This window comes from Zalophus californianus, chromosome X (genome assembly GCF_009762305.2).
Source record: "Zalophus californianus isolate mZalCal1 chromosome X, mZalCal1.pri.v2, whole genome shotgun sequence".
Classification (NCBI taxonomy): Eukaryota; Metazoa; Chordata; class Mammalia; order Carnivora; family Otariidae; genus Zalophus; species Zalophus californianus.
Window position 1 is genome coordinate 86,973,944 of NC_045612.1, and position 23,247 is coordinate 86,997,190.

The 23,247-nt window shown below is 53.6% G+C and overlaps 1 protein-coding gene and 1 long non-coding RNA gene across 4 annotated transcripts in view; one reads left to right on the forward strand and one right to left on the reverse strand.

Moving 5' to 3' along the window:
• The window catches only part of CACNA1F (calcium voltage-gated channel subunit alpha1 F), a 24,794-nt gene continuing 1,547 nt past the window's right edge, over positions 1 to 23,247 (forward strand). Inside the window, exons 1-46 of one of the 3 annotated variants that reach the window (XM_027608745.1) lie at positions 1 to 62; positions 1,781 to 1,798; positions 2,178 to 2,283; positions 2,506 to 2,645; positions 2,891 to 3,033; positions 3,126 to 3,278; positions 3,886 to 4,082; positions 4,192 to 4,295; positions 5,040 to 5,230; positions 5,474 to 5,557; positions 5,671 to 5,764; positions 5,936 to 5,962; positions 6,113 to 6,273; positions 7,202 to 7,427; positions 8,492 to 8,699; positions 8,799 to 8,919; positions 9,035 to 9,116; positions 10,019 to 10,064; positions 10,261 to 10,312; positions 11,191 to 11,350; positions 11,537 to 11,666; positions 11,864 to 11,923; positions 12,052 to 12,158; positions 12,250 to 12,337; positions 12,774 to 12,881; positions 12,969 to 13,021; positions 14,012 to 14,158; positions 14,958 to 15,159; positions 15,258 to 15,416; positions 16,222 to 16,332; positions 16,574 to 16,657; positions 17,486 to 17,506; positions 17,714 to 17,842; positions 18,194 to 18,259; positions 18,518 to 18,609; positions 19,071 to 19,230; positions 19,458 to 19,585; positions 19,866 to 19,962; positions 20,151 to 20,253; positions 20,520 to 20,621; positions 20,790 to 20,920; positions 21,166 to 21,300; positions 21,574 to 21,743; positions 22,665 to 22,790; positions 22,892 to 23,019; positions 23,128 to 23,240. In XM_027608745.1, the coding sequence (XP_027464546.1) occupies positions 1 to 62; positions 1,781 to 1,798; positions 2,178 to 2,283; positions 2,506 to 2,645; positions 2,891 to 3,033; positions 3,126 to 3,278; positions 3,886 to 4,082; positions 4,192 to 4,295; positions 5,040 to 5,230; positions 5,474 to 5,557; positions 5,671 to 5,764; positions 5,936 to 5,962; positions 6,113 to 6,273; positions 7,202 to 7,427; positions 8,492 to 8,699; positions 8,799 to 8,919; positions 9,035 to 9,116; positions 10,019 to 10,064; positions 10,261 to 10,312; positions 11,191 to 11,350; positions 11,537 to 11,666; positions 11,864 to 11,923; positions 12,052 to 12,158; positions 12,250 to 12,337; positions 12,774 to 12,881; positions 12,969 to 13,021; positions 14,012 to 14,158; positions 14,958 to 15,159; positions 15,258 to 15,416; positions 16,222 to 16,332; positions 16,574 to 16,657; positions 17,486 to 17,506; positions 17,714 to 17,842; positions 18,194 to 18,259; positions 18,518 to 18,609; positions 19,071 to 19,230; positions 19,458 to 19,585; positions 19,866 to 19,962; positions 20,151 to 20,253; positions 20,520 to 20,621; positions 20,790 to 20,920; positions 21,166 to 21,300; positions 21,574 to 21,743; positions 22,665 to 22,790; positions 22,892 to 23,019; positions 23,128 to 23,240 (5,325 nt within the window). Of the gene's footprint in view, positions 63 to 1,545; positions 1,799 to 2,177; positions 2,284 to 2,505; positions 2,646 to 2,890; positions 3,034 to 3,125; positions 3,279 to 3,885; positions 4,083 to 4,191; positions 4,296 to 5,039; positions 5,231 to 5,473; positions 5,558 to 5,670; positions 5,765 to 5,935; positions 5,963 to 6,112; positions 6,274 to 7,201; positions 7,428 to 8,491; positions 8,700 to 8,798; positions 8,920 to 9,034; positions 9,117 to 10,018; positions 10,065 to 10,260; positions 10,313 to 11,190; positions 11,351 to 11,536; positions 11,667 to 11,863; positions 11,924 to 12,051; positions 12,159 to 12,249; positions 12,338 to 12,773; positions 12,882 to 12,968; positions 13,022 to 14,011; positions 14,159 to 14,957; positions 15,160 to 15,257; positions 15,417 to 16,221; positions 16,333 to 16,573; positions 16,658 to 17,485; positions 17,507 to 17,713; positions 17,843 to 18,193; positions 18,260 to 18,517; positions 18,610 to 19,070; positions 19,231 to 19,457; positions 19,586 to 19,865; positions 19,963 to 20,150; positions 20,254 to 20,519; positions 20,622 to 20,789; positions 20,921 to 21,165; positions 21,301 to 21,573; positions 21,744 to 22,664; positions 22,791 to 22,891; positions 23,020 to 23,127; positions 23,241 to 23,247 lie in introns of all 3 variants that reach the window. The other 2 variants (XM_027608743.1, XM_027608744.1) reach the window with 2 other exon arrangements.
• The window catches only part of LOC113931033, a 19,855-nt gene continuing 18,516 nt past the window's right edge, over positions 21,909 to 23,247 (reverse strand). Inside the window, exon 4 of the long non-coding RNA XR_003522657.1 lies at positions 21,909 to 22,040. This is a non-coding gene — a long non-coding RNA (uncharacterized LOC113931033). The remainder of the gene's footprint in view (positions 22,041 to 23,247) is intronic.

Consider the following 23,247-nt stretch of genomic DNA (forward strand, 5'->3'; position numbering starts at 1 on the left):
ATGTCGGCATCTGAAGGCGGGAAAGGTGAGAGCAGCCTTCCACCCCTGCAGACCCTTGGAGCAAGCCTAGGCTCTGCTCTACCCTCTGCCCCTCTGCCCCATCTATTGCCCAACAGGACCCCACCCCCAGAGAGCCACCAGGGGACCAGAACCACATCAGCTTGTTTCCACCCCAGCCAGCATGAAACATAGCCCTACTGCCACCTAAATCCTGACGCTCGGCCTGACTCAGACCCTGCCCCCATGGCCTCCCAGCCCCATCCACAGCTTTAGTTCCCAACTGAATCCCAACCCTAATCCTGGCCCCAACCTCCATCCTAGTGCCCACCCCAAGTCCAATTCCAAAGGCAACCCCAAGCTCAATCCTAACACGAACCTTACCAAACCAGAAAGCGAACCCCTGTTAGAGTCGAAACTCCAACGTAGATACAGCCCACTCCAACGTAGATACAGCCCTTAGTATGAGCTCTAAGTTCATCTAACTTCAACCCCAACATCTAGATATCAATACTGTTAATGAGTGGTCTCTGACTCTCCAAAAAGAACGCAGATCAATTTTTAAGGACTAAAGAGAGAGAGAGAGAGAGGGAGAGAGAGAGAGAGAGAATGAACACATTTGATCGTGGCAGTAAGTCATGAAGGCTTGGAGTCAGAGATTGCATATGTTTGAATCCCAGTTCAGGCACTTCGTCAAATCACGTCCCTTTTTGCATCAACTTCCTCACCTGCAAAATGGGAATAATACTCTGTCCCAGACATTGTTCTGAATGCTGAACTCACTTAATCCTCACAACGACTCTACAACATAGGTACTCTTTTCTTTCCATTACACAGATAAGGAAACTGGAGCTCAGGGAGGGTGCATAATTTTCCCAAGGCTGAACACAGCTACCAAGTGGTCGAGTCAGGATTTCAACTTCAGGCTCCAGGGTAGCAGGGACTGTGGGTCGGCAGTGCTTGGTGTCCTGAGTGGGTGAGGAGCCTAGACACCTCCCCCCATACTGCCCATCCGACACTGGGGATCTTAACCAAGCCAACCTACTGCCCTTCAGAGGCTAGAACAAGGCCACAGGAATTGGGAATGGTTTTAGCTGGAAACCCCAATGCCAAATTCAAATCCCATCCAAACTTAACTTTAACCCTAACCTTGATCCTAATTCTAATCCCAACTCAAACGCCCCACTCCTACCTGTATTTAAATCCAATCCAAAATCCACCATTCGAATTTAACCCTAAATTTGCCTCCAGCTATAAACTTAATCCTACCTCATGCCAATTTAAACTCCTTACCAAGTCTAACAGCAAAGCCTACTTTACTTGGAAATGTAATCTCGCCCTCCCTTCTCTACAAATTCTCTCTACCCCCAATCAATTACAACACCAACTCTTACCCCCCAGCTCTTAACTCAGGCATGCCCCCAGCTCTCCCTAATTTTACATGCTCTTCTCTCCTTCCCCCAGACACAGGGATGGGATCAGGAAGGAGGCAACCATGATTGCCCCAATACCCCCCCCCTCCCTCCTTGACTCGGTTTCTCCACACAGACACCACCCCAGAGCCCAGCCCAGCCAATGGGGCAGGCCCCGGTCCTGAATGGGGGCTGTGCCCTGGGCCTCCAACATCGGGGGGCGAAGAAACCAGCGGGGCGGCGGGCCTGGAGACCCCTAAGCGAAGGACTCAACACAGTAAGCACAAGACGGTGGCAGTGGCCAGTGCTCAGCGGTCACCCCGGGCGCTCTTCTGCCTCACCCTGGCCAACCCCTTGCGGCGGTCCTGCATCAGCATTGTGGAGTGGAAGCATCCTGGAAGACCAGGGGCAGGGCTCAGGGGTGAGGGTCACCAGGGTATCAAGAGTCAAGGATTAGGTTAGGGCTAGAATGGAGGAAGGCTGAGGTCACTAGGGATCAAGAGTCAAGAACGGGATTAGAGGGTGAGTTGAGAGAGGTGGAGGCACTGGGAGGAGGAGGAGTGTCAAGAGTCAAGGACTAAATCAAAGCAAGAGTTGGGATGGCTAAGGTTTCTAGGGGGTTCAAAGTCAAAGCCTTGGTCAGGGCAGGGGTTGGGAATGTCAGGGCTGGTCGCCTTGGGTCAAGCGTCAGCATTGGATGGGGAGGGCCCCAAGGGAATGTGGGGAGGCTGAGACCTACCCGCCTGGGTCCTTGACTGTCCACCTGAGGCCCTTCGACATCCTCATCCTGCTGACCATCTTTGCCAACTGTGTAGCCCTGGGGGTCTACATCCCCTTCCCAGAAGATGACTCCAACACTGCCAACCACAACCTGGTGAGGCTCGCACAGCCCCTCCCCACCCCAAGCCGGATACAGCCCCAGTAGAACCACACCACAACCCTTCAAGCCCCCCCATCCCCGCTCCTCGCTGACTCAGATGACCCTCTCCTATCCAGCCAACCTTAGATCCCGGACTATGCTTCCCTTCCCCGCCCCCCCCAAGCCCCCCCTAAATAACCCCCCACTCTCCCGCCCCGCCCCCGGCTCCGCCCTCAGGAGCAAGTGGAGTACGTATTCCTTGTGATTTTCACTGTGGAGACCGTGCTCAAGATTGTGGCCTATGGGCTAGTGCTCCATCCCAGCGCCTACATCCGCAATGGCTGGAACCTACTCGACTTCATCATCGTTGTGGTCGGGTGCGCGTCTGCAGGGGACACCCCCACCTTAGTTCAACTTCCTACCCAAGGCCCGCTGAATTCGGGGCTCAGGGAAATATCTGCTTCTGACTGCCCCCATTTGGCAGCCAGAATCAGGAATATTAACATATTTTAAACTTATTCGCACTTCCAGTTACGGGGACCTGTGCTTTTCTGAGAAGGGAGGGGTGGAGGGAGGTCCCAAGGCCCGACCTCGGCCTCCTCATCCCTTGCTACCCCATCAGGCTGTTCAGCGTGCTTCTGGAGCAGGGCCCTGGTCGGCCGGGGGACACCCCGCACACCGGGGGGAAGCCGGGGGGCTTCGATGTGAAGGCGTTGAGGGCGTTTCGGGTGCTGCGGCCATTGAGGCTGGTGTCTGGGGTCCCAAGTGAGTGGCACGCCGCCGCCGGAGGTTGGAGGTGGGGGAGGGGCGACGGAGGTGGGGTTAGGCCGACCTAGCTAGCCCCTCTGTCCTCACAGGCCTGCACATAGTGCTCAATTCCATCATGAAGGCCCTGGTGCCGCTGCTGCACATCGCACTGCTCGTGCTCTTCGTCATCATCATCTATGCCATCATCGGACTCGAGCTGTTCCTTGGACGCATGCACAAGACATGTTACTTCCTGGGATCTGGTCAGCCATTCCACCCCTCCCGGGACGGGACACCCCCCTCCACTGGTTCCTAGGCCCCCCACCCTGTTCTCAGAAAACTCCACTCAAATCCACAGGACTCCACCCCGAGGCTCAGGCTCCACCCCCCCAAGATAACAAGCCTCCACCCCTTTATTCAAGACTCCGCCCTCAAACCCGGGGACAGCCGCCCTTTTGCTAATAGCTCCGCCCCGTCACAAGACTCCACCCACAGGCCAAGACCCTACCGGGCGCTGGACTCCATCCTCCAGAACTGGTCCCAAGTTCTCAGGCCCTTTATCCAGACTCCCGCCCAAGCCTTGCGCCCGCCCTCTTTTCAAGACACCCTTCCCAATTCACAAGACTCCTCCCCCAGGCTCACGGCTCACGGTTATTTACAAGATTCCACCGCAAGTTTTACAGTTCCACTCCCCAGATACCTGTAGTTAGGACTCAGAATCCTGATCTAGCAGAGTTAGGAGCTTACAGCTGCCCTCGATTGAGAAGAATCTCGAACCCTGAGTTGAACTTCTCAGGTGGGCAGGGCTCCAGGGTAGCAGGCACTGTGGGTCGGCAGGCTTCAGAACCCAAAGCTCCAGTCTTCCCACAGACGTGGAAGCGGAGGAGGACCCGTCGCCCTGCGCGTCTTCGGGATCCGGGCGTGTGTGCACCCTGAACCAGACCGAGTGCCGCGGGCGCTGGGCAGGGCCCAACGGGGGCATCACCAACTTCGACAACTTCTTCTTCGCCATGCTGACGGTCTTCCAGTGCGTCACCATGGAAGGGTGGACCGATGTGCTCTACTGGGTGAGGTGGACGACGGGCACACAGTGCGAGACTGCACCTGCCTTTCCTCCCTAAGCTCAGGCGAGAGCATCTGTGTATCCTGAGAGATGCATGTCCTCTCTCTCCCCAGATGCAGGATGCCATGGGGTATGAGCTGCCCTGGGTGTATTTCGTGAGTCTCGTCATCTTTGGGTCCTTCTTCGTCCTCAACCTTGTGCTTGGTGTCCTGAGTGGGTGAGGAGCCTAGACACCTCCCCCCATACTGCCCCTCAGCCCCTGTCCCATTTGTTTTCTTCCTAGCAAACTCCTAGGCATCCTTTCAGAACCCATCTGAAATACCCCTTCATTCGGTCAGTCAACGTCGAGCATCTACTGTGTGCAAGACACCATTCTAGGAATGGAATAAAAGACAAAAATCCCTGTCTTCCTGGATGTTACATTCTGGTGGGGAGAGACAGATAATAGCAACATACACAGCAGATTGTGTTTTTGCACACCCACACACCCCACCCCACCCCCCCCCCACATATGTGTAGGGGGTTGTTGAAATTTTTTCTTATTTCAAGTAGGCCCCACGCCCAATGTGGGGCTTGAACTCACAACCCTGAGCTTAAGGGTCCCATGCTCTACCGACTGAGCCGGCCAGGCGCCTCACATATGTAGTGTTTTATACGGAATATGTGCTATGGAAAGAAAGGAAGCCTAAGGATAGAAAGGGGCAAATCTTGCAATTACAGATAGGGACAGTCAGGACAGACCTCCTTGAGGTGTCATCTGAGTAGAAATGTGAAAGAGATGAGGGAATGGGCCGTGTGGATATCTGAGGAAAGGGGGCTCCAAGCAAAGGGAACCGCCAGTGCGAAGCTAGAATGTGCTTGACATATTCCAAGAACAGCAAGGAGGCCAGTGGGGCTGGAGTGGTGAAGGCAAGGGAGCCAGGGTGCTTCCCCCACCTAGCTCTCCAACTTCTTCCCTCAGGGAGTTCTCCAAGGAGAGGGAGAAGGCCAAAGCACGAGGGGATTTCCAGAAGCTGCGGGAGAAGCAGCAGTTGGAGGAGGACCTGCGAGGCTACCTGGACTGGATCACTCAGGCAGAGGAGCTGGACATCGAAGACCCCTCAGCTGACGGCAACTTCGGTTCTATGGCTGAAGAGGGCCGGGCCGGCCCCCGTAGGCACCCCCAGTCAGGCCCATTCCCTGCCCCACATATGCCTCACATGTGGGCTACCCTCCTGAGACCCCACCCCAACTGGCAACAACTCTGGGCCCAGCCCCCAGTTCCAGCCTAGGACACAGAACACCCTTCCCGGACTGTACCCAGAGCAAAGACTCCAAATAACAGCCACACCCACGCACCCACGGCCCTAACCCGGCCTCGGGCCACACTTCGCAACTGTCCTTCCCGTCCCGCAGGGCCCCAACTGGCAGAGCTGACCACTAGGAGACATGGGCGTCTGCGCTGGTTCAGCCACTCCACCCGCTCCACCAGCAGCCATGGTGGGGGTCCATCCAGATTGGGGAGCGGGCTGGGATGGGTAGAAGGAGGAGCAAGCCAAGGGGGGAACCCTGGGGTCTTCGTGTGCTGACCTCTATTCCCACCCTGCCCGCAGCCAGCCTCCCAGCCAGTGACACGGGTTCGATGACAGAGACCCCAGGCGATGAGGAAGAAGAGGAGGGGGCTCTGGCCAGTTGTACACGCTGCCTGTGAGGGCCCCCAGCCCTTGGCCCCCTGGCCGGCCCAGAACCCAGTCCAGACCCCAACCCCCATCCTTACTTTACCCTCTAACCTTGGCCCCAGCCCCTGACCTCCAACCCCAGCCACTGACTGCCCTTTAGTCCCTTATGACGCCCACCTTCCATCCTCCTCTTTTCCAGAAACAAGATCATGAAAACCAGGGTCTGGTGAGTTGGGAAAGTTACGAGACTCTTGGGCCCCCGGCTTTGTGTGAGCCCCACCTCCAAGTCCCCCATGACCACCAGGCCACCCCACCCGAGCCCCCCAGGCCTGGCTTACGTAGCTGATTTCAGCCAGGGGGCTTGCCTTTCCCCCAGCCGCCGCCTCCGCCGAGCCAACCGGGGCCTCCGGGCACGCTGCCGGCGGGCTGTGAAGTCCACCGCCTGCTACTGGGCCGTGCTGCTGCTCGTCTTCCTCAACACGCTGACCATCGCCTCAGAGCACCACGGGCAGCCCGTGTGGCTCACCCAGATCCAGGGTGCGCCCCCGCCCCCGCCACCAGACTGCCAGCCCTCTTCCCCAGCCCCCAATTCCCTCCACCCTAGAAACCCAAATCCAGGATCTCTGGGGTTCCTCAGACCCCCAGACGATGCCTTCCTGCCCTAATCAACGCGGAAACCTTAGCCTGTCCCACCCCACCTTGTAGCTTACACTTCTGGAGCACTTGCTGTGTGCATCAGGCTCTGTTCTCAGCACTTTGAATGTACTAACCCAATTTCTCTTCACTGAAACCTTATGTGAAGCAAGTACTAAGGCACACAGTACTGAGCACCAAGCTACCGAAGAATTAAATGATTAATCCCAGGACTTGGCTAGTGAGTGGCAAACCCAGGCAGGTGGCTCCAGAGTCCAGAATCTTAACTCCACACTGTCTGGACAGGTTAACCCCTCTGTGTCTCAGTTTCCCCATCTACAAAATGGGGCTAGTAATCGTATCCACTTCATGGGGTGGTTGGAAGGATTAAGTGAGTTAAAGGGAAAAGTGCTTCGAACATGGCTTGGTCCACATAAAGCTAACATTTTAGAAGTGTTAGCTCTTACTGTTATTCATTTTAATCTCAACCCCAACCTGAATACTGAACACATTTCTGACCCCCAAGCCTCAAACCAGCCTCAATCCCAACTAAACCCCAGACTCTTAACACTACCTTTGAAGTGGAGTTTTCCTGGACTCATAGAGGCTGACCGAGGCCCCCACCCTGATTCTGCCCCTCACCCCAGTTCCAAGCCCTCCAAAACCTCACCCACTCTGACCTACAAACTCACCCCAATCCCTAACCCTCGCCCTACCACCAGCCTGTGTCTGGCCCGATACCAGCTACCCCAGATCACCCCATGGCCCCTACTGCCCTACACGTCACCGAGGAAACTGGCCAATCCAGTCACCTCTGCCCCTCTCCCCATAGAGTATGCCAACAAGGTGTTGCTCTGTCTTTTTACGGTGGAGATGCTTCTCAAGTTGTACGGTCTGGGCCCCTCTGCCTATGTTTCTTCCTTCTTCAACCGCTTTGACTGCTTCGTGGTCTGTGGAGGCATCCTGGAGACCACCCTGGTGGAGGTGGGCGCCATGCAGCCCCTGGGCATCTCAGTGCTCCGATGTGTGCGCCTCCTCAGGATCTTTAAAGTCACTAGGTGCGTGGGGCAGGGGAGGATTGGGGCCCCAAGCAGAGCCCTAACAGCCCCCTCCCCAGCTCCAGTGACTATCTGCCTCACCATTCATTTAGCAAATATCCACTGAGTGCCTACCTCGTGCCAGGCACTCTTCCAGGCCCTAGAGAAACACCAGGAATCAAAGCAGACACAAGTTCCCGCCTCATGGAGATTATTTTGAGAGAGAGAGAGAGAGAGAGATCATGAGTGGGGGGAGAGGGGCAGAGGGAGAGGAAAAGAGAGAAAATCTTAAGCGAGCTCCACGCCTGGCTCAGAGCCTGACGAGGGGCTCGATCTCACAACCCTGAGATCATGACCTGAGCAGAAATCAAGAGTCGGATGCTTAACCGACTGAGCCACACAGGCTCCCCTCACCTCGTGGAGATTAAAGTCCATTGGGGAGGGTGTCTACTTCATTTCCATCCCCTTCCTCAACCTCAACTCCAGCTCAAACATTATTCCCAGCCCCATCTCTGAACTCACCTCCATACTCATCCGCAACCATTACACCATCTCCAACCCCAACCTCTAGCCACTCATCATATGCAAGCTCATCTACAGCCTCAACACCCAATCCCAAGGCCAACCCCAACTCCAATCTCATCCCTAACTCGAAGCCAATCCCCATCACTAACCACAACCCCAATTCCCTAACTCCTAACCAGTAGCCTATCTCCAGCTGCAACCCCAGACCCAGATCCAGTCTCATCCTTCTCCCCTCTTCTATCCCAACCCTCAACCACAGCCTTATCCCCAACTCAGTCATCTGAAACCCCAAATAGTCTCTTAACCCCTAACCCCAATCCCAGTCCCAACCTGAAACCCAATTCTAGCTTCATCAACTTCCATAAAATCTCTCATTACACCCTCAATGCCCACCCTAACCCCAAACTTAACCTTCCCCTCACGTCTTATCTTCACCTCAACCCAACTCCAAAGCTCATTTTGACCCGGCCCACCCCCAGCGCATTGCAAGCTGGAGTCCTGCCCTGGCTTCTGACTCACCACTAGACATGTCAACCCCGCCTCTTCCATCTCTGCTGCAGGCACTGGGCATCTCTGAGCAATTTGGTGGCATCACTGCTCAATTCAATGAAATCCATTGCATCGTTGCTGCTTCTCCTCTTCCTCTTCATCATCATCTTCTCCCTGCTTGGCATGCAGCTGTTTGGGGGCAAGTTCAACTTTGACCAGACCCACACCAAGCGAAGCACCTTTGATACCTTCCCCCAGGCCCTCCTCACTGTCTTTCAGGTGGGGTCTGGAGACCATGGGATAGGTGGGTCGGGTGGGGAGGGGGGAACCATGGTGTGGGAGGGCCCAAAGAGCTTCACAGTGAACTCCCACCCCCAGATCCTGACAGGTGAGGACTGGAACGCGGTCATGTATGATGGTATCATGGCCTATGGTGGCCCCTTCTTCCCAGGAATGCTGGTGTGTGTCTATTTTATCATCCTCTTCATCTGCGGCAACTGTATCCTTGGAGACTTGAGGGGCTGGGTGATGGTAGAACGGGGGGTAGCTAAGGGGATGTGGGCAGTCCACAGGCAGGCTCCTTCTCCATCCTTTGCAGCCTGAGCTCACCCCAGACATCCTTCTGAACGTGTTTCTCGCCATTGCTGTGGATAACCTGGCCAGCGGAGATAAAGGGACTGCCAAGGACAAGGGCAGGTGATGTCTGGCTCCGCCCCCAAGACAGTCTCTCCCTGGGATCCCTACCTGGGTCCCCACACATACATCCCACACCACCAGAGATGCCTCGGTCACCCTGGCAATCCACATCCCCAGATCCAACCTGTCGGTCCTTATTCATTCAACATGCATTCATTGATCACCTACTTTGTGTCAGGCCATGTTCTAGACACTGAGGAGATGACAGGGGTCAAGGTATACAGAGTCGTCGCCTTCATGAGGATGACATTCTATTTGGGGAAGGCAAACAAAATACAAACAAATGAATATATAACATAATTAAATATATGTTAATGATATATAATGAAAAAAAGAAAATGGAAAAAAAGAATAGAGAAAAATGGAAGTTGCTGTTTTGGTTAGGGTAGTCAAGGAAGGCCTTTACACAGAGGTGACAGTTGAACAGACACCCAAATGAAGTGAGAGAGTGAGCCATGAAAATATCTGGGGGAAGAGTGCTTCAGACAAGAGGACAGCAAGTGCAAAGGTCCTGAGGTGCACATTCAGCACATTCAATAAAACACCAAGGAGACCAGTGAGTCTGGAGTGGGGTGAGCAAGGAGGAGAGTGGTATGAGGTGAGCTCAAATGGGGCAATAGGGAGACACCATTGGGGACATTCTGGGCCATGGTGAGGAGTTTGGTTTTTGCTCTGAGTGAGTGGGAGCCATGGGAGAGGTGTGAGCAGAGGAAGAATGTGCCAGACTTAAGATTTAACAGGATCCCTTTGGCCACTGTGAAAAGAACAGACTGTGGGAATGAGGGCAGAAGCAGGGAGGTTCTATGGGACCTCAGACAGGTCTGTTCTGATTGCATTGACGCCCCCCCTCAGCCTCGCCTATCTGCCGTAATCCTTAGCAATCACTCCCCTTTCTCTCACAGGGAGAAGAGCACTGAGGGAGCTCTCACACAGGAAAATGGAGTGTTGGTGAGTTAGAAGCCTGGGCACTGTCTACACCTCCCATTACCACCAATACCTGTCCATGTGTGTGTGTGTGTGTGTGTCTTTAACTCCCATCCTGTGCCTGTGCATCCTTCCATTACTCTGTTCCTTCCGTGCCTCCCCTGGGTCCATCTTATAGTGTCTCCCCCAACATCAGTGACCCCCATCTTTCTGTCCCCAGGTGCCTGGTGGGGAGAATGAGGAAGAGGAGGGCAGAAAGAATGAAGGAGCAGGCAAGTGGGCAGGGCCAGGTGGAGGAAGTGTGGGACCTTAGAGACAGCACCCAGACAGAGCTCTTGACCCCTGAGATCTTCCTTTCTGAGGAGAAGCCTTTTCCGAAATCATCTTGAAAGTAATGGGCTTGATCACAAAGGATGAATACCTACCATTTACGTTCACATGGATGAAACTGGAGGGTATTATTGTAAGTGAAATAAGTCAGTCAGAGAAAGACAGTTATCATATGGTGAAACAAAAGCAATAGCACAGAGGATCATAGGGGAAGGGAGGGAAAACTGAATGGGAAGAAATCCGAGAGGGAGACAAACCATGACAGACTCTCGACTCTGGGAAACAAACTGAGGGCGGTGGAAGAGGAGCTGGGTGGGGGGATGGGGTAGCCGAGTGATGGGTATTAAGGAGGGCACATGATGTGATGAGCACTGGGTGTTCTACGCAACTAATGCATCATTGAGCACTACATCAAAAACTAACTATGTACTATATGTTGGCTAACAGAATTTAAATAAATAAATAAAAGTAATGGGCTTGGTGTGGCCAGCAACATTTGGGACGCTGAGATTAAAGAAGAGAAACACTTCTGTTTTACTGCAGAACTTCTCAGAGCCTTTATTACAAAATAGTGTGTATTGGATTGCAAGGATGGTGATGTTCATTCAACAGACATTTCCTGAGCTTCTACTGTGTCCTGCGCACTGTTCTAAGTGCTGGAGACACAACAATGAACAAAACAGACTAAAATCCCTTCTCTGAGGAGCTGACATTCTAGCAGGGAGATAGGAAGAATTTGCCACGTGACAAGCACTATTCTAGGTGCTTTACATAGGTTTTCCAATTAATTGTCTGTCTTTTGGTCTTCTTCTGGTGCCAGGCATGGAGGAAGAAGAGGAGGAGGAGGAAGAGGAGGAGGAGGAGGAAGAGGAGGAAGGAGGCGCAGGGCGTGTGGAACTCCTGCAGGAAGTTGTCCCCAAGGAGAAGGTGGTACCTATCCCTGAGGGTAGTGCCTTCTTCTGTCTCAGCCAAACCAACCCGTGAGTGCTGGGAGTGGGTGGGGGGCCGAGGCAGGAGGGGCTGGGGCAGGTGGAGGGCCAGGGAGCAGCCAAGCCTCTGGCGGGGCGCACGGCCTGATGCAAAAGAGGCTGAGCTGTCTCCCTTGGGCTCTCCCAATCAACTCTGTGGTTCTGGGTTCTGACCACAGCCCACTCCCCACTCCCCAGGCTGAGGAAGGCCTGCCACACCCTCATCCACCACCATATCTTCACCAACCTTATCCTCGTGTTCATCATCCTCAGCAGTGTGTCCTTGGCCGCTGAGGACCCTATCCGAGCCCACTCCTTCCGTAACCACGTGAGCCTTTGGCTGGGGGCTGGGGGAACACTCCCAGGGGTGTCCTAATGGGCACAAGGAGAGGGAGGGAAGGAGAGGGAGAGGGAGGGACAGCGAAACTTACAGAAAGGTATGCATGCGTGCATGCATATACACACATACCCTTAGGATTCCTCTCAGCTATGACTCAGTGGCTTCCCCTATTTCTCACCCCCCAGATTCTGGGGTACTTTGATTATGCTTTCACCTCCATTTTCACCGTGGAGATTCTACTAAAGGTAATGAATAGGCCCCCAGTCATACCCCCAGTTGCCCCAAACCACCCTGCACCTGCCCCCACAGCCCACCTCTCCCTTTTTCCATACCCTCCTCCCCTCTCTAGCCTGATACCCCCCCCTTCCCCCAGATGACAGTGTTTGGGGCCTTCCTGCACCGAGGCTCCTTCTGCCGTAGCTGGTTCAATCTGTTGGATCTGCTGGTGGTCAGCGTGTCCCTCATCTCCTTTGGCATCCAGTGAGTGACCCTCCCCACCCCCTGCCCATTCCATTCCTCCCAGAGCAGAGGCCAAACCTGGGCCGGGGACTGAGGACTGACTCTTCCGCAGCTCCAGCGCCATTTCAGTGGTGAAGATTCTGAGGGTACTCCGAGTACTGAGGCCTCTCCGAGCCATCAACAGGGCCAAGGGACTCAAGGTAACCCGACCCCACCCAAACCCACAGGACCCATACCCTGCCCCACTCCTAGGGCCAGGATCTCCAATCAGACTGGCCTTTTGCACGGATGCATGACCACACAGCCTGGACCCAACATGTAACCACCCATCCCGGGCCACTGATCTCGTGGCCTGACCCATGTTCCTTACAAGTGACTATAAATTCCTTACCCATGGCCACATTTCTCTGACCCAAGTTCTTGAAATGCAGCCACATATCCCTTCCCGGTAAACATTATTCCACATGGCCCTGACCCATATCACTGCCCCTTGACCACATGGCCCTGACCGCATATCCCTGATCCATGACCAGATGTCCCCAGCCCAAGTGCCTGAGCGCCATCTACACCCAGAATCCCTACCCCCTGGCTGCTGTGGCCTGCAGTCTCGTTAACCATATTTGTGGGTGCCTGCAGCACGTGGTGCAGTGTGTGTTCGTGGCTATCCGGACCATTGGGAATATCATGATTGTGACCACGCTCCTGCAATTCATGTTTGCCTGCATTGGTGTGCAGCTTTTCAAGGTGAGAGGAAACACTGGAGGGAGGCCCGGGCACGGGTCAAGGTGGGGAGTAAGGGGTGAACCTGCCTGACAAATATCTTCCCTACAGGGGAAATTCTACAGATGCACTGATGAAGCCAAACACACCCCCCAAGAATGCAAGTGAGTGCCCCAAACCCTGCCCTTCATGGAGCTCGGAACCCCTCCCAAAGGCCAAATAGGCCCCTAGATCTCACCAAGTCCCCTGCAACCCTTAGAGCTTCCTCCCAAGAACTGCAGAGACTCCCTCAGTTTTTATCAAGGACGCCCAAACCCCCTGAATTCCCCAAGGCCCCACAATACACCCCCAGAACTTTCCCAAGAGCTGCAGAGGCCCTCAGATCTCACCAAGCCCTAAGAGACCCCCCAGACCTCCCCAAACCCCTCTCCACATTCTCCAGAGTTACCTACATTCTACTCTGGACCCCCCAGAGATCCCCAAACACTCCCCCCACCCATGGCCACTGCTACGAAGTCCCAGGCTTCCTTTTTGAAATTCCTGTAGAAGGTAGTGTTTAAAAGCATGGGCTTTGAAGTCAGGCATTCCTGGTTCAAATTCATCTCGTGAGACTTGGGTACATTTCTCAACCTTGCTGAGTCCCATTTTCCTTAACTGAAAAATGGGGATGAAAAGAGTGCCGATCTCACAAGGTTGCTGCAAGGAGTAAACGAGTTACTACTTGGAGTGTGTATTACAATGTAAAGTTTCTACATGTAAAGCTAAGCACAGTGCCTGGCATATACTTTGGGCTGATAAATGTTGATTATTAGTATTACTTTTTCCTGGGAGGTGACGATGATGATAATGGTGGTGATAGCTAACATATATGGTACCAACTATGTGCCAGACACTATTCTCATTGAGTGACTTAACCCTGTAACAAGCCAGGAAATATGTTCTGTTAGTATCCTTATTTCATAGATGGGGAAAACTGAAGCTCAGAGAGGTTAAATGCCCAAGGTCACCTAGCCAGTAAATGGGGGGGGCAGGATTTGAACCCGGCTATCCAGCCTCACCACTATGGCCTGCTGCCTCCATGCTGGAGACCCCAGTCCTCTTTCCCCAACTTCCCACCCCTGCTCACCCACCCAGCCTGTCTGCAACATCCACAGGGGTTCCTTCCTTGTCTACCCTGATGGAGATGTATCACGGCCCCTGGTCCGGGAGCGGCTCTGGGTCAACAGTGATTTCAACTTTGACAATGTCCTCTCAGCCATGATGGCCTTGTTCACTGTCTCCACCTTCGAAGGCTGGCCTGCGTAAGGAGCAGGGCCCCAGGGATGGGCAGGGGACAGGGCAGGAGTCTCTAGGCTGGGACGGATGGGAAGGTGCCTTGGGATGTGATAAAGGTCTCTTGAGACTGGATAGGGTTTTTTGAGGACTGGTAAGCATATCAGAGGACGGGGTGGGGGTCCTCCAGAAGTTGCTGGGGGTGTTTTGGGGGCTGGGTAGGGGGTGTCTCTAGGAAGGCTAGAGGTCTCTGAGGAAGTCTAAAAAGGACTGGGTAGGATTTAGGGGGGGGACCAGGTAGAGGTCTGGAGGGGGGCACTGGAGGAGGTCTCAGAGGAGACGGAGCTGGAGATTCAGGGGTTTTCAGAGAGCTGTACAAGTCTTTGGGGTTCTAGTCGAAGATCTTTGGGAAGATGGAGCAAGGAAAGCAAAGAATTCAAGTTGATGGGACATGACTTAGAGATCTCGGGGGGCTTGTGGGTGAGTTCTGGGGAGCTGCATGGGGATCTCCAGGCGCCTGAAGAAGGGAATTTAGGGGTCCATGGGAACTTAAGGGATTTGGGGGTCTTGGAGGACCGGGGTGGGGATTCTCTAGAGGGTTGTATGAGTATCTCTGGGTCTCCAGAGGGCTGATACAGGAGATTTAAGGGTCTTTGAGGTTAGGTGGGGTCGCTTGGGGTATGCATGGAGGTCCCAGGTGGTTAGGTCAGGGGATTTGGGGCCTTTGGGGTGCCAAGCAGGAGATTCTAGAGTGTCTGTTATAAGGTGTCTGGGGACAGGTCTCAGGGGGCTTGGCTATCTCCTCACCTACTCCCACTGGTTCCCCAGTCTACTATACAAGGCCATCGATGCAAACGCAGAGGACAAGGGCCCCATCTATAATTACCACGTGGAGATTTCAGTGTTCTTTATTGTCTACATCATCATCATTGCATTCTTCATGATGAACATCTTTGTGGGCTTTGTCATCATCACCTTCCGTGCCCAGGGCGAGCAGGAGTACCAAAACTGTGAGCTGGACAAGAACCAGGTGACCTCTGGCCCCTCACCTTATGACCTCCAACCCCTCCCCACCACCCCCTTGCCTTGGGATCCCACTGCTCACTCATGCCCTGCACCCATATGCAGCGCCAGTGTGTGGAGTACGCCCTCAAGGCCCAGCCACTCCGCCGCTACATCCCCAAGAACCCACATCAGTATCGTGTGTGGGCCACTGTGAACTCTGCTGCCTTCGAGTACCTCATGTTCCTGCTCATCCTGCTCAACACAGTTGCTCTAGCCATGCAGGTCTGAGCTCCCCACCCTGACCCCTGCCAGACACCTTACCCTATTCTGTCCACACAATCCTTTGGGAACCATTAGGAGTGCTTTAGGCTGCAAGTAACAAAACCCCCAACTGACAGAGACTTAAGCTATAAAAATATTTGCCACATTTCTTCAAATCTAAGGCCAATAATTGGAAGTTGCATCCTGACTTAAGAGATATAAGAATGTGGGGATAATGGCAGGTGACCATTGTAAGTTGCCATTGATTGTGAAATGCACCCCAATTTCAGAGATTCCAAATGTGAAAAGATGTGCATATTGGAGTCAACAAAATATGGTAGCTACCTCACATAACAAGAAGTGTAGAGGTAGGCTGTTTGATCATTGTTCATCAGGTATCCAGGCTCTTTCTCCTCCACCATTCTTAACAAGCTGGCTTTCATTCTCATGATTGTTGCTTCATGGTCACAAGACGACTGCCACAGCTCCAGGCATCAAAACCACATTCAAGGCAGGAAAAAGGAGGGAAGGTTGCACCAGGGAGCTCTCCTCATTTAAGCCTTTTATTGGAGAGCAAAAATAGTTTTCACGGAAGCTGACTTCTGTTTCTGTCTCACTAGTCAGAAGTAGCTGCAAGGAAAGCTAGGAAATCGAGAGCTGGACTTTCCAATATCCATATTGGGATACAGACAGTGTGAGGGTTTTGGCCAACGCACAGTGCTACCACGTCTCCAGACTCACCTCAGTCCAAGCCAGAAAATATTTGGTTGTGGGTGGAGAGGTCTCTGACTCAGGCTCTGTCCTCACACCTGGCTTTCTCTCCCAGCACTATGAACAGACTGCTCCCTTTAACTACGCCATGGACATCCTCAACATGGTCTTCACTGGCCTCTTCACCGTTGAGATGGTGCTCAAAATCATCGCCTTCAAACCTAAGGTGCCCTCCTTGCCCTAGCCTCACCTGCACTGGGTGAATTCCTTGGGGGTGGAGCTCATTGCCGAGCTCTCGGGGGGCAGCCACCAAGGGCTCATGAGACCAGGGAGTGAGAGGGATCCAGATGCAGGCCCATCATGTGGTCCAAGTTGGGCCCTGCCTCTACGATATCCCCTACCACTGGCCCCCTATGCTAGCTTGCTAGCTCTAAGAAGACAAGGCTCTACTTTTTTACTGCCTACAGCATTACTTTACCGATGCCTGGAACACATTTGATGCTCTTATTGTGGTGGGCAGTGTAGTGGACATTGCCGTCACTGAAGTCAACGTAAGGACTGGCCTCTCCACAAGCCCAACCTTCCCCCACCTCAACCCCAGGGCTTTCTTTCATATGAGTAGGTGCCTCTCACTTACCTCCACCCTATTCCTGAAGACTCAGTGATCCTCACTCTAGCTCCATATCTCCCGAGTCCCTGTCGGGTTTAGCCAAAGTCCCCCTCCACCAGCTCCCTTATTCCATTTGCAACCTATCCTCTGGCTCTGCCATCTCCTAAAACAACTCTCCTGTTATTTCTGTTATTTCCTTCATTGCTTCTATATCCCCTCCATTGGCTCCATCATCTCCACCAACTCCTGCTTTGGCTCCATCGTCTCTTCTGGCTACTTCATTGGCTCCATTTCCTCCAACGACTCCACTGTCTCCGACACTGGGTCTTTCACGGCTCTGTCATCACCACTGACTCCACCATTGGCTCCATCATCTCCTCCACTGGGTACTACATGGCTCTATCACCTCCATTGACAATGGTGCTGGTTCCATGTCTCCATCACCGGCTTCTCCATTGGGTCCTCCACCGGTTCTCTAATCTCCATCATCTCCATGAAACCACTGACTCCATCATTTCCTCCATTGGCTCCACTGGTTCTCTGCCATCATTTCATGTACTCTCTCATTTCTCTTCCGCCCTCATTGCCAACTTTTCCCACAACCATCTTGATCCACTACCATATAACCTTCTCCATCATCCCTTGAATAATGACTCTACCATCATCCCCCATATCTGCTACATCGTTTCTCCCTTTGTTCCTGCTCCCTTCGGGCCTGTGATTTCATCCTCTCCTCTGTCACCTCTCTCTTGGCCATATCTCCCTTCAGAACGGTGGTCACCTTGGCGAGGTAGCCCCCACCTCACAACAGGGACTCTATGCTTCTTTCCACACCCACCCTCCCTTCCTTTCTTCCTGAGAGTCCTTAGAAAGGTTACCTGACCATCCTGGGGCCTGAGTTCTGAGGGATTTGGGGACTGGGAGGGCCAAGACATGAGACAGGGAGGTGGCTGGGGCAAATGTAGACTGATCACACCTACCACACTCCCAACCTCAGAGCTCTGAGGACAGTTCCCGCATCTCCATCACTTTCTTTCGCCTCTTCCGAGTCATGCGGCTAGTCAAGCTTCTCAGTAAAGGTGAAGGAATCCGCACATTGCTCTGGACATTCATCAAGTCCTTCCAGGTAACCCCCACCCATCCCTTTGACCACCCCTCACCCCCATCTCACACCTCTCAGTCTGTCCCTTTACCACCCCAAGAACTACATCTCCCAGTGTTCCATACCCATCTGCAATTTACCATTTCTGGTTTTCTCTATTTTTCTAGGCTCCCAGTTCCCAACATGCCTTGGCCTCACTGACCTTATTCTATTGTATTTAATACCGCGTCCACATTTGGGAGACACTGGTAGTCACAGGCACTTTGGGGATGGGCCACATCTCTCTGCAGGCTCAGGCTTGAGGGAGCAGTGTATTCTGGGGCTTACAGTTCTCTGCCTGGACCTGAATATCTATCCTCCTCTCCACCCCCATAGGCCTTGCCCTATGTGGCTCTTCTCATCGCAATGATATTCTTCATTTACGCAGTCATTGGGATGCAGGCAAGTGGGGACCCTAGGGAGCATCTCTCAGGCACTCCTCTGCTGAGGGGTGTTGGGTAGGAATTCACCTACAGTGGGGGGGTGGGTTGAAAGACAAGCTGGATGACACTGAGTCAGTCCGCACGTCTGTGAAATGGGATCAGCAGTGCCTGCAGGTCAGGGTTTTGAGGATCTTTGGAGTATTAGAAGTTGTGAAATGGGTGACAACCTGTGGGGGCATGGGTTTGCCCCTCTGACACATGCCCTGTGCACCCACAGATGTTTGGCAAGGTGGCTCTTCAGGATGGCACACAGATCAACCGAAACAACAACTTCCAGACCTTTCCACAGGCTGTGCTGCTTTTGTTCAGGTGACATCTACGCTCCCTCCACTGTCATCTTGGTCCCCAGCATGCCCTTGGGTGCCCACACACCCTGTCTGGGCCCCAGAATGCCTGAGCTGTAGAAATAACAGGGCAGCATGGGGCTTTTTATTTTGCCTGAGACCTTTTATGGCTCTGATCTGAAGGATCTTGTGTAATAATCTAGCCTCAGCCATCCTTTTTCTAGCTGTCAGGTATATCCTCTTCTTAAGCCTCAGTGCCCTATCAGTAACATGGGGACTGAAATGGGGATACCCGATGAACATGACTGTCATCATCATGGCCACACCAGCTTTTAAAATATTGAAATGCTGTATGGAATCGATCGGTGCCAAATGTAACCCCTGGCAAGAAGTGGATCATCTTCTCACCCTTCCAGCTCCCCACAATGCCACTTGCCATGACTTCATAGCCTCCCCTCCAGGATGGCCCCCTTGTGTGACCCCCAGGTGTGCCACCGGTGAGGCATGGCAGGAGATAATGCTCGCCAGCCTTCCCGGGAATCGGTGTGACCCTGAGTCTGACGTCAGCCCTGGCGAGGAGTTTACCTGTGGTAGCAATTTTGCCATCGCCTATTTCATCAGCTTCTTCATGCTCTGTGCCTTCCTGGTGAGGACGGTTTCCCCACAACCACCACCACTGCCATGGGGGCTGGCCCTGAGGGGTCTGGGGACAAGGTGGGGAGCCCAGGTCTTCAGAGCGGGTGAAAGGGCTGGTCTGATAAGATCAACCCAGGGACTCGTGACCCCATAACCATAAGTTTACCTCAGTGTCCCACCAACCCCCCACACCTGGCTCTGCCCTTCACCTAACCCCCACTGTTCACTGGCCCACAGATCATAAATCTCTTTGTGGCTGTCATCATGGATAACTTTGATTATCTAACCAGAGATTGGTCCATCCTGGGCCCTCATCACCTTGATGAATTCAAGAGGATCTGGTCTGAATATGACCCTGGAGCCAAGTATAGCCTATAACCACAGAACTGGGATTGCTCTGCCCCACCCAGTCCCCCAGCCCCAGAACCTCTGACCTGTACCTCCCATTACCCAGTCAATAGATGCCTCAAGGTTCCCACTGCCTCTGACCTCTGTCTTCCCCAACTGCCCTTGGATTCTTCCCTGGCAGGCTGTGGGTTGTGGGGCAGGGTGGGGGGAGTTAGAGATGAGCTGGTGGAGTCTTCAGAAAGGGATAGAGGTATCTCCAATCCAGCGATGCCTCCCACCCACCCCCACCTGTCTCAGGGGCCGCATCAAGCACCTGGATGTGGTTGCCCTGCTGAGACGTATCCAGCCCCCCTTGGGATTTGGGAAGCTGTGCCCACACAGAGTGGCCTGCAAGGTCTGTGCCCCTGCCCACGCCCCACCTCTGAGAGGGCTGTCCACCACATGGCAGGGGTGGACAGGGACCCTGTCTTGGGTGGGGAGGGTGTGTTTGGTTTTATCTTCAAAGGTTTCTGCCCCTGGGCATCCAATGTCTTCATCCCTGGCATTTGCTCAAAGTGGGTTCCATGTCCCTGGTGTGTATAGAGACTTGTGGCGATGAACATGCCCCTCAACTCAGATGGGACAGTGACATTCAATGCCACACTCTTTGCCCTGGTTCGGACATCCTTGAAGATCAAGACAGAAGGTGCATGGGAGGGATGGGGAAGGGGCAGGAGCAGGAGGGCCACTGGGGAGGATGCAGGGATCAATCTCATTGAGTGACGGGCCTGGCTCCTGGCTCTGAACCTCAAAATGAGTGACTTTGGCTTCTCCAGGCCTGTTTTACCACCTGTTCAATGGGGGTGGTGTGTTGACTGCGGTAGAAGCTTGTGAAGCCCCTTCCAACAGGGAAGGAGTGGCTGTGAAGGGCTCCTCCTATTGGCTCATGCCCCACATCCTCTCCTGATGCAGGGAACCTGGAACAAGCCAATCAGGAGCTGCGGATTGTCATCAAAAAGATCTGGAAGAGGATGAAGCAGAAGCTGTTAGATGAGGTCATCCCCCCTGCTGACGGTGAGCTAACTCCACCCCAATTCCTTGAGCCCGTCCAAATGTCAAATGATTGCTCACCATCACAAAACTAGTATTGGATGGAGTGGGGGCGGCGAAGGAGAGTCTATGCTGTGGGTAGGGGGAACAGAGGACCCCTATATCACCTTGCCTCTTCTCCCTTGCCCCCAGAGGAAGAGGTCACCGTGGGCAAATTCTACGCCACATTTCTGATCCAGGACTACTTCCGCAAATTCAGGCGGAGGAAAGAAAAGGGGCTTCTAGGGAGCGAGGCCCCCTCAAGTACCTCCTCTGCCCTTCAGGTCTTCAGAGAGGGGCCTGGGTGGGTGGGAGTATGTGGGAGCACTGCGGCTGAGGCTGACTGCCCTCTGGATCTCGTGGAACCCATGTCACAGACGAGGAAACAGAGGTCCCAGGACTCACAGAGGGTCAGGGGTGGCTGAGGGACCCTTTACCGCACCCCACACTCCTGCATGGGGAGCAGGCTCATGAACGGGGGAGTTTGGACCCTGAGCTGCCTTGCTTCCCTATTTTTCTACCCCCACAGGCTGGTCTGAGGAGCCTACAGGACTTGGGTCCTGAGATCAGGCAGGCCCTCACTTGTGACACAGATGAGGAGGAGGAGGAAGAGGGGCAGGAGGGAGAGGAGGAGGAAGACGAGAAGAACCCGGAAACGTACAAAGTGAGGGCAAGTTTTCACCCTCCTAAGGAACTGGATTGTAAAAAAGACTCCTTTAATTCCTTACGTGCCTTTGGGGAAGAGGCCCCCAGAGAAGCCCCCCTACAACAGGCAAACGTTTACTTGATATGATACCTACCATCCACTGTTGGAGGGTGAGACCCAGATTCAGCCCCTAGGGAGGTCACTGGAAATAAACTCCAAGTGACTTGTGTCACTGACCAAGTGACTTAGATGTAACATGAATGGCAACATTCAGCCCTGTGAATTCCACAGGCCCCAATGGGCTCCCAGCCCCCATCTCGCCGGAGCTCTGTGATTTCTGTGTCTCTGCCTGTTGGGGACAGACCTCCAGACTCACTCTCCCTTGGGCCCAGTGATGACGATGGGGGGGCTCCCAATTCCAGACAGCCCAGCGGACCCCAGGCTGGATCCCATGGCCACAGGTATGGTCAAGGGTCTGGTGGGATATTGTAAGGGAAGGCAGGGACTAGCCGCTACATGGGGGAAATTCAGGGGCAAGGGGGCCTTTGAATGGAAATTTGGGAAGGATGGAAGGGACCCAAGACCTCAGATGGGAACAGAGGGTAAGAAGGGATTCATATGAGAAAGGCAATGCAAAGGTTTAATACAAAAAGCACATAACACGGAATTAAATGAGTTTCAGTTCAAATCCTGGCTCTGCCATTTGCTAGGTGACCTTGGGCTAGTCACTCAGTTTCCATGGTCCTCAATTTTGTCACCTGTAAAAGGGGAATGATAACAGCACTTACCTCATGGGGATAATGAAAGAAGGAAGTGAAGTCACACCTAGCGTTTACAGCCTCCTCCTTGCCTCCCCCCAATATAGCCCCAGTTCCTGTGTTGATGGTGTCTCTTCAACAGGCCAACTTTGATTTTTTTGAAATGCTGAGTCCTTCCCATGAGAAACATCTATTAAAAGAAACCCCATGTTCATTTTAAAATGATGACAGTTTGGGGCACCTGGGTGGCTCAGTCAGTTAAGCATCCGACTCTTGATTTCAGTTCAGATCATGATCTCAGGGTCATGAGATGCAGCCCTGAGTCGGGCTCTGCACTCAGCGCAGAGTCTGCTTGGGATTCTCTCTCTCCCTCTTCCCCTGCTCCTCCCCCAGTCTCTCTCTCAAATAAATAAATATATAAATAAATAAAATATTAAAAGATGATGACAGGTTAATTTTATATTATGTGAGTTTTCCCAGTTGAAAAAAAAAAACAAAACTAAACTCAAAGCCCAGTGTTTCTGTAGGGGATGGGGCATGGAACAAGAAGGAACCAGGAGCCCAGGGCCACATACTAGGGGGACCTGTGGGGGGATCTCGTCTAACTTGCTTCACTTTCCCCAGGAGAAGCTCTGGGGGTTTCATTTTCACCATTCCAGAAGAAGGAAGTTCTCAGCCCAAGGGAACCGAAGAGCAGGAGAATCAGGATGAGGAAGAGGAAATCCCCACCAAGGACTCTGGCCATGACACGTAGGATGACCCCATGAGCCATGTGCAGGAGTGCAGGACTAATGGGACCCCATCGCCCACGCCCAGGCCTGAGCTCACCCCCAGCCCTCTCTCCTGCACAGGCTCTCCTACCTAGACGAGCGGGCAGGGACTCCCCCGCGCCCCATCCTTTTGCCACCCCACAGACCCCAGAGATACCTGGATGGGCACAACGTACCACGCCGCCGTCTGCTGCCTCCCACGCCTGCAGGTAAGAGTGGGCATGGATCCTGGGGGCCCCCCCAAGAGCAAACAGGGCAGAGGGCTGGGGTGCCATTGACATTCTTCTTTGCCCTCCCATGCCTCCCCTCACCCCCAGGTCGGAAGCCTTCCTTCACTATCCAGTGTCTGCGGCGCCAGGGCAGTTGTGAAGATTTACCCATCCCAGGCACCTACCATCGTGGGCGCAACTCAGGGCCCAGCAGGGCGCAGGTGAGGT